This window comes from Fistularia commersonii, chromosome 14, assembly GCF_037954325.1.
Source record: "Fistularia commersonii isolate RoL2024-O1a breed Wild chromosome 14, RoL_Fcom_v1.0, whole genome shotgun sequence".
Taxonomy (NCBI): domain Eukaryota; kingdom Metazoa; phylum Chordata; class Actinopteri; order Syngnathiformes; family Fistulariidae; genus Fistularia; species Fistularia commersonii.
In genome coordinates this window covers 929,476-947,651 of record NC_141297.1, presented here as the reverse complement: position 1 = coordinate 947,651, position 18,176 = coordinate 929,476, and the positions used below count along the sequence as shown (strand labels likewise).

At 48.3% G+C, this 18,176-nt stretch overlaps 2 protein-coding genes across 5 annotated transcripts in view; both read right to left on the bottom strand.

Moving 5' to 3' along the window:
- The window catches only part of LOC147226821 (segment polarity protein dishevelled homolog DVL-1-like), a 29,119-nt gene extending 25,491 nt beyond the window's left edge, over positions 1 to 3,628 (bottom strand). For all 3 annotated transcript variants that reach the window (XM_086160084.1, XM_086160085.1, XM_086160086.1), the window contains exon 1: positions 3,114 to 3,628. In XM_086160084.1, coding sequence (XP_086016210.1) covers positions 3,114 to 3,283 — 170 coding nt within the window. In that variant the 5' untranslated portion in view covers positions 3,284 to 3,628. The remainder of the gene's footprint in view (positions 1 to 3,113) is intronic.
- A 3,930-nt stretch (positions 3,629 to 7,558) lies between these two features.
- Positions 7,559 to 18,008, bottom strand: LOC147226820 (matrix remodeling-associated protein 8-like). 2 transcript variants are annotated; one of them, XM_086160082.1, is made up of 10 exons: positions 17,863 to 18,007; positions 15,355 to 15,378; positions 14,957 to 15,259; positions 14,057 to 14,158; positions 13,526 to 13,984; positions 8,988 to 9,146; positions 8,887 to 8,917; positions 8,716 to 8,795; positions 8,583 to 8,636; positions 7,559 to 8,472 (listed from the first exon to the last, which is right to left on the bottom strand). In XM_086160082.1, the coding sequence occupies exons 1-10, from the start codon at positions 17,888 to 17,890 to the stop codon at positions 8,447 to 8,449; spliced, it is 1,266 nt and encodes a 421-aa protein (XP_086016208.1). In that variant the 5' UTR covers positions 17,891 to 18,007; the 3' UTR covers positions 7,559 to 8,446. The 2 variants fall into 2 exon arrangements, with proteins under 2 accessions (XP_086016208.1, XP_086016207.1); XM_086160081.1 differs by having other exon boundaries at positions 8,405 to 8,636; positions 17,863 to 18,008.
- Positions 18,009 to 18,176: the final 168 nt, after the last annotated feature.

The window sequence follows — 18,176 nt, the reverse complement described above, 5'->3', positions numbered from 1 at the left end:
GCGTGCCAGTACCATAAGGCGCTCGCCGAATATTCCACCTGAACTCAAAAGCCGGAGACGCCATTATGTTTTAGTTTTCTAACCGCTCTGCGCGAGACCTCCCTCGCCGCCGCCGCCCTCCTCCCGTTCGCAGCCGGTCAGCGTGTTCGGCAACACGCGGCTACGTCGCCGCGCGGGGAAAGCAAACATGCTTTGTTTGTTTCCATAATCTGCTTGTCGATCACCTGAGGCCCCGGCAGTGAGCGGTCCCGCCTCGCCACGCTAAGAGAGGCAGGAAGCCGGGGGCTGGGGAGGGGCGCGGGTTAAAGCGACGCAAAGGGCTCCGGCCTGCCGCCAGGAAGAGGCGGTTTCCCTCGTAAGGTCAGGGCCGCGGTGGAAACGCATGACGTCTGGCTCCGTAGACACTGCATGCCTTTGTATTTCCTCCAATCGTAGCTACACGAGGAGATATGAGTGCGTGCCGGCCCGTGCATGACTCGTCTGAGTGGAATGAAACGGGCGCTGACACAAATATGTCATCCTCGGCAGGGTAGATCTCCCTGCCCCGACACCCACGCGCCCCACCCCTTCCGAGGCTGGAGATCGGAGGTGCGAGCCGAGCGGACGTGAAGCCGTGATGGGACGTAATAATCATGAGATTAGCGACGGCGCTAAATTAATCCGCACGTCCGTCATCGGTATAAAGAAACATCTTGTAGGAGATGTAATGAAAATCCTCTTACGGACGCGACGTGCCCGCCGACACACACCTCCATCCGTTTATTTCCCCCGCCGTCATCATATTCACCACATCAAATCATCACGCCGTAAAACGGGACGAGACCTGGATCGCGCTTTGCCCACGACAGTAAATCTAGTGTTCGGTGACGGCGGCCGGGGGGGGAATCCCAGCGCGTAGACGGCGCCCTGAGATAAGGAAAACAGATGACTGACCCCTTGTTGTTATATCACTTCACATCCTGTGACAACAAACTCGTCCAGCGAGAATCGAGACTCGCCGCGAGCACATAAAAAAAAATGGCTCCCGGAGGTTTCCTGAAACCCACAATTCTCATGAATCTCTTCACTTTCCATACCCTGTGTGTGTGTGTGTGTGTGTGTGTGTGTGTGTGTGTGTGTGTGTGTTCGGCTGGCATGAGAGATAAGGTGAGGTCCAGCATCTCCCGGACAGATATGAACCCTGGTATGAGGATGTTTTTTTTTATAAAAGAAAATATTTGTAATTTCTTGTCGTCCAACAAGATTCCTAAGAGGACAGACGCTGACAGTATGGTGATAAATACTCGGTTATTATTTCCTTTCCCAGTCGTATGTTTTTAGCATTATTGTGATTTCTGTCTTTGTTTTCACGCAAATTCCCAGATTTGAGTTTGGATCCCTCCTTTGTCTGGAGCGTCTCGCCGGACGTACGAACGTCCCTCCGAATCTCACAATCCCTTTTCCACGTGTTCTTCATGGTGACAATTAATTATTTACTGTAAAGGGTTCAATCTGAGGTCACAGTGGGTTTCACCTCTCTGATAATGCAGGGGTTATTAAATGCATATTTATGGTTGCGCTATTTGTAAAGAAAAAAACACACGCTATTAGTCGCCATTTTCTTTGTTAAATATAATCATTTTGGATCCGGCCGATGTTCCTGGCCTTGTTAAGAAAACCTCAAGTGACTTGAACATTTTCTTGGCTTCGATGCGCTCTCGCGTGTACTTCTTCCGCATTGCGTGACCAGTTGTTTTGGGGCTCGTGCCGTGTACCCCGGGGTCAAAGTGCACGGGGTCGTCCTTGCAGAAATACAAGGACGGCCCTCCACTTTGTACCTCGCAGGCTGTAGGTGTTAGCATTTGTTATTGACCTGTTTGCAAAGTTGAAGGCAATTCTGTAACAAAACATGAATAATGACTTAATAACCGCAGGGTGTGTGTCGGCGTGTGTGTGTGTGTGTGTGTGTGTGTGAGAGAGAGAGAATGTTGGAGGTGGGGGGCGTCACCTGTGCAACTAAAGAAAAATAGTAATAATCAAAACACCCACCTCCTGATGCCCCTGGCCCAAAACATGGGGGATACAAAGGCAGTTTTGTGTGTGTGTGTGTGTGTGTGTGTGTGTGTGTGTGTGTGTGTGTGTGAGAGAGAGAATGTTGGAGGGTCACCTGTGCAACTAAAAAAAAATAGTAATAATCCGAACACCAACCTCCTGATGCCCTAGACCAAAACATGGAAGATACAAAGGAAGTAAGATGTGTGAGTGTGAGTGTGAGTGTGTGTGTGTGTGTGTGTGTGTGTGTGTGTGTGTGTGAGAGAGAGAGAATGTAGGAGGGGTGGGGGGGTCACCTGTGCAACTAAAAAAATAGTAATAATCCGAACACCAACCTCATGATGCCCTGGACCAAAACATGGAAGATACAAAGGCAGTAACATGTGTGTGTGTGTGTGTGTGTGTGTGTGTGTGTGTGAGAGAGAGAGAGAGAGAGAGAGAATGTTGGAGGGGGGGGGGGGTCACCTGTGCAACTAAAAAAAATAGTAATAATCCAAATATACAACTCATGATGCCCTGAACCAAAACATGGAAGATACAAAGGCGGTAAAATGCGTGAGTGTGTGTGTGTGTGTGTGTGTGTGTGTGTGTGTGTGTGTGTGTGTGTGTGTGTGTGTGTGTGTGTGTGTGTGGTTGTGTGTGTGTGTGGTTGTGTGTGTGTATGTGTGTGTGATCCTGCGTCATTAGGACTCCGGACGGATCCGGTCTCACTTCAAACACCTTGTGTGTGTGTGTGTGTGTGTGTGTGTGTGTGTGTCTTCTCGGGGTAGCCTAGAACGCCGAGCAGGTGCCGTGCGTTTGTGTGTGTGTGTATGTGTGTGTGTGTGTGTGTGTGTGTGTGTCAGGGCACTACTTTGCACACATGTAACAGTGCGGGGTCCGGCGGCGTGAGCTGCCGCCCGCGGCCGAATATGAGCGGCGAAGCCCCGGCGCTTCGGCCGCCACAAGCTAGCAAGTGAACCGGGGCTAATAACCGCTAATAACGGGAATAATAACACCAATAAAACACTCGTAATAACAGTAAAAACGGGGTCGGGGGGCGGTTGGAAGGGGGGGGGGAGGGACGTCGTCCCGACACTCACCCGAAATCCTGGTCCATCGATTTGAAAAAGAATTTGTAGCTGTTAACCGGTCGGTTGTTGAGGACATTTTTAAAATCCGCCAAGGTTACTTTCTCCGGGGCGACGGCCAGCTTGACCAGGTAGGGGGTTTCCTCCTCGTCGATGTGGTAGATGATTTTAGTCTCCGCCATCGGGGAGGGAGGGAGGGGAAAAGGCGCTACGACCCGGGGCCTGCTACGTTCGCCTGCTACCCGTAGAATAACATAACCGCGTCCGCGGAGGAAGAAGCCCGGATTCGGCGCGACGGGAGATCCGAGTGTTCGGCGAGGGCGGCGGAGGCGCCGGGCGTGACGCGCCGCGGCTGCCCGTGTTCCTGCTCCGGTGTGGCGCTGCGGCGGCTCTCCACACTGAAACTGGGAGGGACAGTCCACATCCTTGCGATATGGAGTTGGGAATATTGCTTTTTATTTTTTTTATTTTTTTTTCTCTCTCTCTCTCCGACGCACACACACACACATACATACACACACACACACATACACGCTCAAGCTAATTGTAGAGACGGTGCTGTGCTGTCATCTAGCGGTGTGACCCGGATGTGCGCGCAGGGCTGCGCACTCGACCCACCGCTGCTGCTAGCATGAGAGAGAGAGAGAGAGAGCGAGAGAGATAGATAGATAGATAGATAGATAGATACATAGATAGATAGATAGATAGATAGATAGATAGGCCCCAGGGGGCGCACCAGACACGTCCATCCATCCATCCATCCATCAATACATAAATCTATCAATACATCCATCCATCCATACGTACATAAATACATGCATCCATCCATGCACCCATCTATGCATCAAAACATCTATGCAGCCATCCATCTATCCATCTATCCATCCATACATACATACATACATACATACATACATACACACATACATACATACATACATACCTCCATACATACATACATACATACATGCATCCATCCATCCATACATACATACATACATACACACATACATACATACATCCATACCTCCATACATACATACATACATACATGCATCCATCCATCCATCCATACATACATACATACACACATACATACATACATCCATACCTCCATACATACATACATACATTCATGCATACATCCTAAACCCATCTATGCATCCATCCATCCTTACATACATTGATACATCATCCCATCCATCCATCCATACGTACATGCGTCCATCTATCCATCCATCCATACATACATACATGAATACATACATACATACATACATCCATGCACCTATCTTTGCATCCATCCATCCATCCATCCATCTATCCATTCATGGTGCTTCTCAATTGTTTTCTGTTATTCACCCCCCGCAACTATAAATAGTATCGTTTGTCTGTAAAATTGTTATATCAGAAATTCTGATGATCAAGAAAAAAAATTCCCCAAAAATGTAGGAGAGAATCATATATACACATATATATATATATATATATATATATATATATATATTTATTTTATTTTTTTTCTTTCTTGATGCTTACAATTTTGATGCCGCCACACCAATCGCCCCTAGGGTACAAATATATGCACATATATATATACACATATATATAAATGGTATATATATGTATAAAATATATCTAAGAAGAAAGAAGAGAATTCTATATATATAATATTCTCTCTTCTTTCTTTTTTTTAAATGTGATATAAATGAAGTTTTAACAATTAAGAAAAAGAACACATATGATTCTCTCTGTTCTTTTTCTTTTTTATGTATATTTCATATATATACAATTTTTTTTCTCTTTTATACATATATATATATATAGAGAGAGAATTGTCTCTCTTTTTTTATTTTTTTTCCTTTTATTTCATTTTTCTTAATTACATTCTTTATGTTCACAATTTTGATGCTGCTGCCCCAAATGCCCCTCGGGGACAAATAAAGTTTTTCTGATTCTGATATTACAAGTTCATAGACAAATGATACTATTCGTAAAGTATGATATATATATATAATAATAATAATAATAATAATAATACATGGGATTTTTATAGCGCTTTTATAGCGCTTCACAAGTAAAAAAAAAAAAAAAATATATATATATATATATATATATATATATACATACATACATACATACATACATATATATATGTTTAAAGAGAGAGAAATGTTATATATATATATAAAATATATATATATATGTAATTTAAAAAGAGAATTTTATATATATATATATATATATATATATATAAAATTCTCTTTTAAATTTTTTTTTTTTTTTTAATTTTATTCTTCATGTCCACAATTTTATAGAGAAACGATACTATTCATAGTTGCGGCAGACAGTGTGGGGGGGTTGGGGTGCCAAATGACCTCAAATGACCTCAAATGCCCTCAGCTTCCTGAGCAGGTCCTGCCGTTGGTGACATTTCCTGATGACCTCAGTGTTGGAGAAGAACTTCAGGAGGTTGTTGAAGACCGTGCCCAGGTATCTGTACTCCTTCACTGTTTCTACTGACTCCCTCTGTACGGTGGCGGTGACGGCCTCTGCCTGCTGGAGAATATGATGATCACGTCCTTATATGTAGACCTCAAGGGTAGATAGACGGTTGATGTTGATGAGAGGGTGAATGAGGATGTCTCTATAGGATAAGTGAATGAGAGGATGAATGAGGATGTCTCTGCTTGAAGGACTTGTAAATGACAAAGTATGTGCGTCTCTAAATGACATGTGAACTGTTGTATGTCTCTTCATGAATATGAAGTTGTGTTGACTGAAGAAACTCTGCTAGCTCGGACTAGCAATGCCGTTGTCTTCCGCAGCAAAGCTAACTTTCCATGCTAGCTGCAACATGTTTAGCATTGAGATGCTAATGGGGAGTGATACATGCATTCTTTCCCGCATAAAATCTGGAGAATGGCATTTGTGTTTTTGTGTAAATCTGTCCGCCTTGAACCCGAGCCCTGGAAAACCTTCCACGTTGCAAACAAGAGTGCGATTAAAAATCGCTCATTTTCTTAACTTGTGTGTTGATTCTGTGATGAGAAAAGCATGAGTCCAGGTGAACATCTACCAAAGCGTCTGCCTCCAGGTCGTCCTGAGAAATATCCGTATGGATATTGCATCGCTGTGCATTTTAAACTTTTGCAAGAGATGAAACGTACAAAGCACTTTGGACAATGTATGGCGTTTGGCTGCGGCTACCAGATGGCCATCTGGCCATCTTGTGTTTTATCCATTATATGGATGAATTGGATGTTTTGGGCACTGAATGGTTTAATGCAATGTTCTGTTGTCCTCGTGCTTGGATGAGCAGGGATGGGAACACTGACGCTCAGGCTAATGTTCCTTTTGTTACTTTCCATTAAGTCTCCATGCGACTGCAGATGGAAATCAGCTCTCTCGCTGGAATCTGGTACAAACATCTTGGCTCTGTTTGAGCCTAATGTTTTTTGAACACCGTCCCGTAATACATAAATAGATAAACGAAATTACATCCTTCAATTCCCTAAAAACATCCAGTGAGACCAAAACTTTTTTTTTTTTTTTCTGTTGTTCCACCACAGTCTTCATGACAAATACTCCTTTATAATCTGTTATCAACAGATATTTAAGCGTAACGGCAATTTGGCCCGAAGCTGTCCTCTTCCAACCTAAAGTGACTTTTAAATTGTGGTTTTGTATGATATGAAAGTATTTTAAAAAGGTCAGGGGGAAAACACGTTTTTTTAAGAAAATAAGTTTCCTGTTCTTTTTTTACTTCTCCTTCCACCCTTGTGATCAGAAAGGGATAAATGACCTTTAGATGGGAAGAGTTTTTGTGATCGACATGCAGATTAACAGATGGTTTTTGAGTATTATTTTTTTACCATTTTTAATCATAATTCCAAGTGAGTCTTCAGGAAACTTCCATCAGATTTTTTTTTTCCAGACTGTCCACAACGTACCACTGTGAAAACACTGTATCTGAATTACCGATTATTTAATGTATGTGCGTATATTATAAACTTCTTCAAATAATTTGACATTTTTTTTGTGTCCAAATCAACTTCTTAATATGACTGTTTTTTTTTTTCCAAAAAAATGACTTTGGCGATTATTTTAAGAGGCCGAAAATGTACTGAGCATGTGTGGATTAAACATGTGAACGCAAAAGGGAAACTAGTCAAATAAGTTATTTTCGTGGGAATTAAAATAGATTTGGAGTTTTATTGCGCAATGTGGTGGATGTACTGCTATATATCTATTCGTCTATTGAGCTTAATGTATGAGCTACATATATAAGAGCAACACTGTCTATAATACTAATCATTTTATACTTTATTAATCCCTCGTTGGGAACTTTGCTCCTGCTATTACCCGCCCTCCTCTTCTTCCTCCTCTAGCCGGGGAATTTTTCAATTCCCGCTTCAAATCCTGTCGTTTATATGAAGAGTCCAAGAGCAATGTGGTGGGATTTTAATATCAGAAATATTTTTATTAAAACAAACAAGGACCTTGGAGTGTGTGTGTGTGTGTGTGTGAGAGAGAGAGAGCAAGAAGGAGTGACCATGAAAGTAGTAAACGGTGGGTTACAGATTTTTTTTTTTTTTTTCTCAGCGTCATATAGTAGAAGAGAGCACGCTTTTTCCCGCAGCGTGTTCTAGTTTGGTGCAGGTGTCGACCTGGACCTGTGTGACCAGCAGCAGATTCAGAGTCAGTGATCTGTTCTCACAGGGGCCAGAAAGATGAATTATTCGGATCCTTTACTTATTGTCCTGAGTTTTAATAGAAAGAGCTTCAGATCCACGGCGTGGACGGACACGGCCGCCTGGGAAAGACTATCGTTTACGGGTTTTCGTCAGAGACGCCAATTCGAATCGACTCCGCCCCGACAAAAGTGTGGAGCGCCGGCCGTATACAGTAAAAAATTTGTCTTTTGCAAATGACAGTACAGCAGAATTTGTGCAAAAACGTGTTGCAAATGACTTGAGCGGCGCCGCGAGCTCGCGGCTCCGTAAGCGAGCACAATACACGTAATAGGGTTGAATAAACAGCATGCATTTTAGTAGAGAACACGCTAACAAGTGATGATAGAATGCTTAATATTCAACACAGACCGACTGACAAACGCGCGGACGACGGACCCGATAAAAGTCTCACCGTATTGTCTACAAAGCTGGTGACGTCGCAAGTAACATAAAAATAAAAAGTTTCAGCAGAGGGAGCGTTCCTCCTGTCCTCTCCTTGGCTTCTCCCTTTTTTTTTTTTTTCTTCTTTTCCCTACTTCCCCGGTTCCTTTCCTCTCTCCCCCCGGTCGTCGCCCTGGTCCTGCCAGCGGCGTCTCAAGAATGTCTCCCTCACTTCCACAGCTTCCCATCGAGGTCTGAGTGAGAGCCAGAGGAACGTTAAAGCAATCAGAACGTCGATCTGCCGCTCGCAGCTACTTGTCGGGTATCGGTTTTTACAGGGAGGCCGCGCTTTCCCCCCGCTCACCCTTGTTGCAGTGCTTGGTCATGTCTCGCTCTTTCAGCAGGTTGTTCTTGTAGTCTGCGGACGAGAGGGCACGCGGGTTACGCCGGCGTTCGCTCGCTCGCTTCCCGTACGGCCACGAGAGGCGGCGCCGTACCTGAACACGAGGGTTCTCGGTGAAAGGTCCTCAGCTCCGTGCAGTCCGGCGATATCTCACCTTCGCTCACCACGTTCCTCCTGCGCACAAACAGGAAGCCGTTTCCCTAAAAATAGATCGGAAGATGGAAAGAAAAAAAAACTCCACGGCTTCGGGGGGGAGGTTTCTTACTCGTCGTATCTCCGCAGGTCGTACTCCAGCCCTGAAACGAGGCAAACGGGTCAAAAGCCGGAATCCATATTTAGCGTGTCTCTGCGCCGCGTTTACGCCACCTCTCTTTTTGCGGCGTCGAGTCAGCACCACGACGGCGACGACGACGGCCGCCAGCAGCAGGAAGGTCGCCAGGAAGTAGCCCAGATGTTGCACAAAATAACCTCTGTGCTCGGGCAAGATGACGGTCACCACGCGGGGACTCTCCACCTCTTCCACCCCTGGAGGCAGAAACGGAAAAGCAAAGCGTCGGTTAAAACCCTGCGCCGACCGGAGGAAAGGATAAGTGTGTTTTGCGTTGCGTTCACCTCGGGGAACTCCGGCGCAAACACTCGGTTTCTTTGTTAAGATTTACGAGAGTATTTCTTTCTGCCGCAGCGGGCTAATATAACGGCAATAAACAAGATTTACGGCGAAGGGCGTTTCTACGGAGCCCTTAAATCCATCCGGACATCTTTTTTCATCGGCCTCCAAAAGCCGGTCGGTCGGAGGGAGAGCAGGAGTTAAATGTCAAAACGCAGCTAATGACTCCCAGACCTGATGTCATGCAGCTGTTATTTTTTTTTCCGTCCGCAGAAAAACACGGTCTGACCATGAAAGAGGGGAAAAGTGTGAGGACAGAAAGGCAAATGCCATTATGCGGTTTGTCTGCATGTCTGTTTTCCATATTTTTCACGTCCCGTCCCGTCCCCCCCTTCCTCACAAATACAGAAGTCTAGTCGCGTTCGGAAAATAACACCTCCGGCTCGTGTCGCCCCCGGACAGCTCGTCCAGACCGCACGGGTCGATCGGGATTATTAAGAACGGCGAGCCAAATCAATGATCTTGGAGATGCACCGCCTGCAGACGTGCTGCGCGCCAAGTTCTCTGTTTCACGGGCGGTGGCGTCGTAAACGAGTTCAACGTCATTCCTGTTTTTCCTGTTTTCTTATGAGCACACCCTTTTACTTAATATTTGTGTTTTTTTTGTCACCTTTCTCCCAGTTGCATTGCATATGAAAAGTGCCATATAAAGAAATCTGCTTCTGCTCGGCCCGTTATTCAGCGGCTTAAGCGAAATCTAGAATTATAATCATTTTGTCCAAAGAGGATAAAATGTGTTCTATGTAAACACCTCATTATGATCAGATAAAGTAAACCTCAGCTCTAAATAAAGGCTAAACATGTCATTCATGCCTCCACAACTCTTCCATCGACCCTTTCTTCTTTGTAAACATTAGCATTCCGGCTCGATGGACGCTGCCAAGGCTAGCATTAGCATTCTTGTTGGGAAAAAGGCTGATTGTGAATAACTGGCAAAGGGGCGACGATCAGCTGAGCAAAAGGTACCGTCAAATACATTTGAGCAAATTGGTTGTAGCCAACTGAGCGAACTGAGCTAACGGGGCTAACTGGGCTAACTGGCTCTGAGCTGTGAGTTAGTCGTGATTGGGTTAGCTCGGCATGGTCGGCACCCCAAGTGCCTTTGGAGCGAACGTCTAGCTTTGGTCACACCTGAGAAATGTAGCGAGGAGGCGAGCATTTTGGCATTTAATTGCAATACGGACTGAGATTTTTAGGACGTTTTCTCTCCGAGCTGTGCCGGCGGACGCTGCCAGACGGCAGCTCTGCCAGAAAACATCCCGAATCTCAGTCCGGCTTGCATTTAAATGTCAAAAGACTGGCCTTCCTGCTCACCAGGCTCGATGAGCCTTTAGCTCTGACGCTAACAGCAGTCGTATCGGGCAAGAGAATTAGCATAAAGCTTCCCGAAAGTAGCGTGGCTAATTCTTACTTAAAATGATCAATTGTAAACCATGTCTGTTTCGTTGAACCTCGAACAAGATCATTTACATTAGCCTCACACACACACACACACACACACACACACACACACACACACACACACACACACACACACACACTCGGGACGCCAGAGGGGAGAAGAAGAAAAAGGAATTGCGTGTCAGCGTCGTAAAGAAGAGCGTCTTCATTTAAAAAAGGAGGTCGCGGTTGCACGGCTGAGCGCTCCGGAGGGCCGCCATGACCGAGCCGCCGCTCGGGTCACGTGACGGCGGACGCTCTGGTTTCAGACCCGCAGCGGCGCCGAGCAGGAGGTTCGCTCGGAGGCGCCGCTCCTCCTTCATCTACGCCGGCTGCATGGATCCGGAGGCTCAGATGTTGCGCAGATGTTTCATCTGGTGAACCGGCATGCGCGATAAACCCAGACGCGTCTAGACGCGCGGCGACAACCCGGGAATCTGGGTCAGCCGTGACGTGGAGGTTCCTCCCCTGGATCGACGTCCACAGGAGAAGCTTTGGATGAAGACGACCCAAAGTTCAGGACGTCCGTCTTCTGCCTTCTTACACTCCTCTTTGCTTCTCTTCTGTCTCTCATTTTCATGACTTTCACTTTTCTTGTTTTTATTTCTTTCAGTTTTTTGTTATTTTTCTTTCACTTTTCCTTGTTTCCTGTCTTTCGTTTTCTTCCCGTCGTTCTTTTTTCTGTCTTTCTTCCATTCATCTGCCTTTTTCTCTTTTTCTTCCTCCATTTTCTTTTCTTACATTCTTCTTTTCCCTTCAATCCTGTTTTCTTTCACTCAGTTCTCTCTTTTCTTTCTTTTGTTTTTCTCTCTTTCCTCTTTCCAGTATTTCCTGTCTCTTTCATTTTTCTTTCTTATCTTTTTTTCTATCTTCTTCGAACCTTTTCTTTCCTTCTCCTTGTCTTCCCTTCTGTTCTTCACACTCTTTTCCCTTCAATCCTTTTCTGTCCTCCATCTTTCTAATCCTCATTTCTTTCTTTTGTCTTTCTTTCGTTCCTCCTTCCTGTATTTCCTGTTTTTTTCTCCCTTTCTTTCTTCTCTTTCATTCTTTCTTCCTTCTCCTTCTCTCCCCTCCTCCTGCTGGCTCCTCCACACACACACACACACACACACACACACACACACACACACACACACACACACACACACACACACACACACACACACACACACACACACACACAGTCTGAGGTCAGAGAACTGGCAGGAGCAGGAACTGATTCAACTGACCAAGTATTCCTCCAAATGTGGGCGGTGGTTTCTCCGTCTGAAGAAAAACATGCACCTTTTTTCAGACCTGGGAGAAGGAGAAGGGGAAGAAGAGGAGAAGGAGAAGGGGACGGAGAAGGAGAAGGTGAAGGAGAAGGTAAAGGAGAAGGAGAAGGAGAAGGAGAAGGAGAAAGAGAAGGGGAAGGAGAAGGAGAAAGAGAAAGAGAAAGAGAAAGAGAAAGAGAAAGAGAAGGAGAAGGAGAAGAAGGAGAAGGAGAAGGAGAAGGGGAAGGAGAAGAAGATGGTGAAGGAGAAGGAGAAGGTAAAGGAGAAGGAGAAAGAGAAGGGGAAGGAGAAGGGGAAGGAGAAGGAGAAGGAGACGAGGACGGAGAAGGAGAAGGGGAAGGAGAAGGAGAAGGTGAAGGAGAAGGAGAAAGAGAAGGGGACGGAGAAGGAGAAGGTGAAGGAGAAGGAGAAGGTGAAGGAGAAGGTAAAGGAGAAGGAGAAGGAGAAAGAGAAAGAGAAAGAGAAAGAGAAGGGGAAGGAGAAGGGGAAGGGGAAGGAGAAGGAGAAGAAGACGAGGACGGAGAAGGAGAAGGGGAAGGAGAAGGAGAAGGAAAAGGTGAAGGAGAAGGAGAAGGAGAAGAAGGAGAAAGAGAAGGGGACGGAGAAGGAGAAGGGGAAGGAGAAGGAGAAGGTGAAGGAGAAGGAGAAGGTGAAGGAGAAAGTAAAGGAGAAGGAGAAGGAGAAAGAGAAAGAGAAAGAGAAGGGGAAGGAGAAGGGGAAGGAGAAGGAGAAGAAGATGGTGAAGGGGAAGGAGAAGGAGAAGGAGACGAGGACGGAGAAGGAGAAGGGGAAGGAGAAGGAGAAGGTGAAGGAGAAGGAGAAGGAGAAGGAGAAAGAGAAGGGGACGGAGAAGGAGAAGGGGAAGGAGAAGGAGAAGGTGAAGGAGAAGGAGAAGGAGAAGGAGAAAGAGAAGGGGACGGAGAAGGAGAAGGGGAAGGAGAAGGAGAAGGAGGAGGAGAAAAAGAAGGAGAAGGAAAAGGAGAAGGTGAAGGGAGAAGGGGAATGAGAAGGAGAATGGGAAGAAAAAGGGGAGAAGAAGGAGAAGGAGAAGGGGAAGGGGAAGGTGAAGGTGAAGGAGAAGGAGGAGAGGGAGCAGGAGAAAGCCAAGGAGAATGGGAAGAAGAAGGGGAGAAGAAGGTGAAGGAGAAGGACAAGGAGAAAAAGAAGGAGAAGGAGAAGGAGAAAGGAGAAGGAGAAGGAGAAAGGAGAAGGGGAATGAGAAGGAGAATGGGAAGAAGAAGGGGAGAAGAAGGAGAAGGGGAAGGGGAAGGAGAAGGAGAAGGAGGAGAAGGAGCAGGAGAAAGCCAAGGAGAATGGGAAGAAGAAAGGGAGAAGAAGGGGAAGGAGAAGGGGAAAGGGAAGAAGGAGAAAGCCAAGGAGAATGGGAAGAAGAAGGGGAGTAGAAGGGAGGAAAGCAGGAGAAGGGGAGAAGAAGGGGAAAGGGTAGGAGAAGAAGAAGAAGGGGAAAGGAAGAAGAAGGGGGAGAAGGATGCATCTCTTAGTGCTTTTGTGGAGAGTCTTACGTGGCTCTGGATCTTTGTTCTGGAAGACGGCGGGCGCCGTGGTGGGATCCGATGGCGGCGCCGGTCCCACCGTCAGCCTGAAGATGCGCCTCTCGTGGCGGCCGCAGTAGTGGTGGTGCAGGTGGCAGGAGTACAGGCCTCTGTCGGACGGCCGCAGGTCGGAGATGGTCAGGGAGAAGTCTCCCAACGTGAAAGCGTCCTCCTCCACGCTCATCTTCTGGCCGAAAAGAGGCCCGTAGTCCCGGCGCTCCCCGGAGGCGTAGAGGTCCACCAGCCGGTCGGCCCGGTCGGGACGCACGCCCGGCGGCTGGAAGTCCCAGTGGGCCACCTGCTGCTGGTCCTCCTGGAGGCCCTCCCTCCACAGGGAGAGCCGGTTGACGCAGGGCAGCACCACCGAGCTGCCCAGCAGCACCACCAGCACCGTCTTCTCGCCGTCCCAGAAGCGCCTCTCCTTCTGGGCTGGAAGCACAAGAGCGTGAACGTCCGCTCCAGCGTCCCGACGGCCGCCGCCACCCAAAACACACCGCTCACCTGACTTGGTCACGTTGAGCTGGATCTGAATGGACTGCTGGATCTGACAGTAGTGGTGGTGCAGGTTGCAGGTGTACACCCCTTTGTCACTTGTGACCACATCTGTAAAACATCATCAGTCGGGCTCAGGTGACCCTTCTTCCATAGTTTCTCCTTGTTTTGCCTCCATAAAGCAATGTTCCTGCTTCAGAAAGCACAATGAACACTTTAAATCCAGACAACGCATACAACTGGGTGCCAGAGAAGTCTGTAAGAGTGGTGCAGGACATGTATGACAGCTGTGGGACAGTTCCTGGAGGAAGTGCCTCAGGGATCAGCTCTGAGCCCCTTCTGGTTTTCTATGGTGATGGAACAAGTTGACAGAGGTGGTTAGATGGAGAAGAGGTGGAGGAACGTATGAAAAAAGGTTGAAACAGATGTAGAAAAGAGGATCAGCCAGAATGAAGGGAAGCGGAGTTTGTGTCTGAAGCGGAGGTCAAGAGCAGCCACGGTGTCTGGTTTGGAGACACTGAGGAGAAGACAGGAGGCAGAGGTGACGATGTGGAGGCTCCTCTTTGGGAGTGAGAAGGATGGAGTGGATCAGGAAGGAGTCCATCAGAAGGACAGCACACTTTAGATGTTCTGGGCTGAGATGGTTTGCACATGGACAGAAGAGGGATGGGAAGGATCTACGTAAAAGGATGCTGAGGTTGGAGGAGGTCTAGGGTAAGACCAGGGAGGAGGTTTACGGATGGGGGAAAGACGACAGGAGGTTCATGGGTGTGAGAGAAGGTTGGATGGAGGCAGATGATTGGCTGTGGCTTCTGAAGGAAAGAAGATACAGAGATGTATACAGAGATCGGGCCTCTGAATCCACCGTCGCTCCTGCGTTCACGACAGACGACGGATCGGACAGCTTACTGTCGATGACGAGGGAGAAGTTGCCATCTTTGAAGGCGGAGCTCGGGATGGAGACGCGTCCCTTGTTGAAGCTGTTGTAGACCCTTTGCCGGGCCCCGGGGGACATGTCCAAGATTCGCTCCGCCGAGTACTTCGGGTTATTGCGCACCACGTCCCAGTGCACCACCCTCTGGCGGTCCTTCAGTCGGTCCTGCGTCCACACCATGCGGGCGCTGTGGCAGGGCAGGACGGCCTTGGAGCCCGCGGGGAGGGTGACGTTCCTGGCCTCCATCACCACGCCCAAGTTGGTGCTCTGACTCCATGCTGGTGCAACAGATAAGGACAAGGACTCAGGAAATGGAGCCCGGGCGCGGCGGACATAACAAGATCGTGCTTCCGGAAAAGAAATGTAGACGTACCTCCAGACAGGAACGCGGCGAGAACTGAAACAGAAAAAGAAACACGGACGATTAGACGCGTCTCCCGGCGAGGAGCAAACACGCTCTCAGAGCATACATGGTTGGCTCTTCACCTTTTGTGCTTAAAGGTCTGCGGGAGCGTCGGGAGCGGGTTCACCCACAGGACTGTTTATGGAAACGGTCCTGATTATGCGGAACGCTTTTTGAAAAACACGAAAAAGATGTTTTCTGGAGATAGAGATCTTCCCAGCAGGACATGTGTTGTTGTTTTGCAGACGCCGTGTTTCCCACAGTGCTATTCCGTCGGAAAACACAGAGGCTACATTCATCTATGCCGCCGTCCTGGAGGCTCTGGGTGGAGGACCGAGCTCAGCGTGGGGGGAAGAGGTGACTTTAGCGCGCGAGCCACTCACAAGTGGACCGCCGTCATTTAACTCTCCCGGAAACGTCCGAAAACCAAAACAAAGTCGACTTCTGGGTCGTTTTGCGCGATGACCTTCCGAAAAATACCTCCCCCCGGGGAGGCAGGCGCCCCTCCCGCCTCACTAAACCCTGACACACGAACAAAGGAATGAAGCAAAAACAAGCTTCGTGACCCAGATGTTGCAGATCTGATCCCGTCACGATTAGCCCTCCGGCGGAGGGTTCAGAGGAGGACAAGCCCGAGGTGGATCGGCGCACCCGGACCGGAGAAGATCGAGATCTGAAGGCGCTTTGATGCAGCCCTTTAATCAGGGAAGAAATGCAAATTATGAGTTGCAGAAATGTCTCACGATGGCCGAAAGCAGTACAAGCTAACGCGCGACGTCATCTGGAGCCGCTTTTGAAACCGACAAGGTTGTATCACGAACGCCACCTCCGTTTTTGCGTGTTTTGTTGACGGGACCCATCCAGGTGTTTTTCGCCGGTCGGTGAGGGCTGTTCCATCGCATTTCACGGTTCTTGCGGAGAGTTCAAGAAGAAGAAATGCGCTGCGGTCACATCACCACGCGGCGCGTTAATATTTCAAGCTGAGCGGAATGACTTCTGCACAGACACCAAGACCTCGCGTCGGAAAACTTTATGGATGGTCTACCCAGGGGTATAAACTTTCCCACAGAAGGTAAAAACAACGGCTCGCGGCCGCTGTAATTTGCCCCTCCGACGCACACGGGCCGGTGACTCACAGCGCCGCTAAAGACTTAACAACGTGCTGCTGAGTTAGCAGGGATAATAACACACATTTAGCAAATAACCTGCGAGTGCCATTTGCAAAGCCAGCAGTCTCCTTACGCGACCCCTCCGGGGGCGATACGGCGGACGTCCCACTCACACATGAAATATGCACGGCGAGGCATAAATTCTGTGATTCACCGCTGAGTCGCGGCTCCGCGGCGAATCCGAATGTACAAAGACGCATTCAGGGGGCCTGTTGACTCTGCTGCGGACACACTCCGGTGCCACGGCGGCCGACGCTTCCCTCGCCGGGGTTTAGAGACTTCTTTTCAAGGCTTCCCGTAAAAACGGGTCGCCGCTGCGACCGGGCGGAGTTTTCCAACACCTTGGTCGCCACTAGAGGGGGGTTGGGGTTATCTCTGAACTGCAGTCGGCGCCGTCGAACCTTCCAAGGCCGGGTGGATGTGGACACAGGAGGGGGCTGTTTCTGCAGCTCGCGTCGAAAACTAGGTTAGACCTTCTGCTCCACCGGTACCATCTGGTTGGAGAACACGCTAATCTGTAGATGCACACCTGTGGGAGCGGGACTCCATCGCCCACGGGACAAACGTCAGGTTTGAACAGATGATAGGAAGGAAAGGAGGAATAAACCCGAGGAGTTCTGCAGACCTCAGGACCTTCACGGCACATTTTTAATGATTCACAGGGCTTTCTGCCGGGGCTGCTAATTAGACAAGGGTCCTGTGGTAAACAGGCCGGTAACACCCTCCGCCCCCCCGCTGCCAGACAGTCATTACCGACACATTTAATGGCCGGCTGCCGGATTGTGCTGACTCCTCTCTTCAGACCGCAGCAAACCAGAAACACATTGGGCTGGAGGCCATCAGGAGGAGGAGAAGAAGGAGAAGAAAAGTCCCGGGAACAAAAACCATCAACAGGCCGGGGCTCGTCACAGTCCATGTCAGCAGCCCTGATCCCCCCCCTTTCTCTTTTCTTTCCCTTTTCCACACTCCCGATTCCAAAGGCTTCTCAAAATAGAAGTAGCACCGACCGGTTTAAGCAGTGCGTTAAGGAAAAGAAAACAGTCATAATGAATAATAAGCCTGGCAGAGGATCAGGTAAAGGTGACTCGAGTACTAACACTAACCTAACACATTCTTTTTAAAACCTGCGAGGAAATCACGTCTAAAAATGCAGCCTTGTGTATTTTTCCGTGCTGCAGAGCTGAACCCCCCCCCGACACACACACACACACACACACACACACACACACACGCCTCACAAAGTAAAACATCCAACATTATAACTTTTCCTTCAGTTGTATCGGGGAAAAAATAAAATCAGAACACTTACTTTGGAGCAGAATCATGTCGAGGCGCATCTCAGCCCGGCTGAAGCGCAGGAGGACAGCGGTGTGTGTGTGTGTGTGTGTGTGTGTGTGGAGAGTATGCAGACTGTTCAAACACAAAACAAGTTCACGGAGCTCCAGATGTTTTGTCCTACCGAGTCTCTAGCGGCCACAAGCTCCGCCCCCGGCGGGGGGTTGGGGTGTCGGCGCGGGGCTGCACCGCCTGCTGGACGCGCCCCCAACGCCCCGGATCTGGAGGTCCCAGCAGACACAAAAACACACAGGATTGCGGCTTTTCTTCTGGAATAACAACATCTGG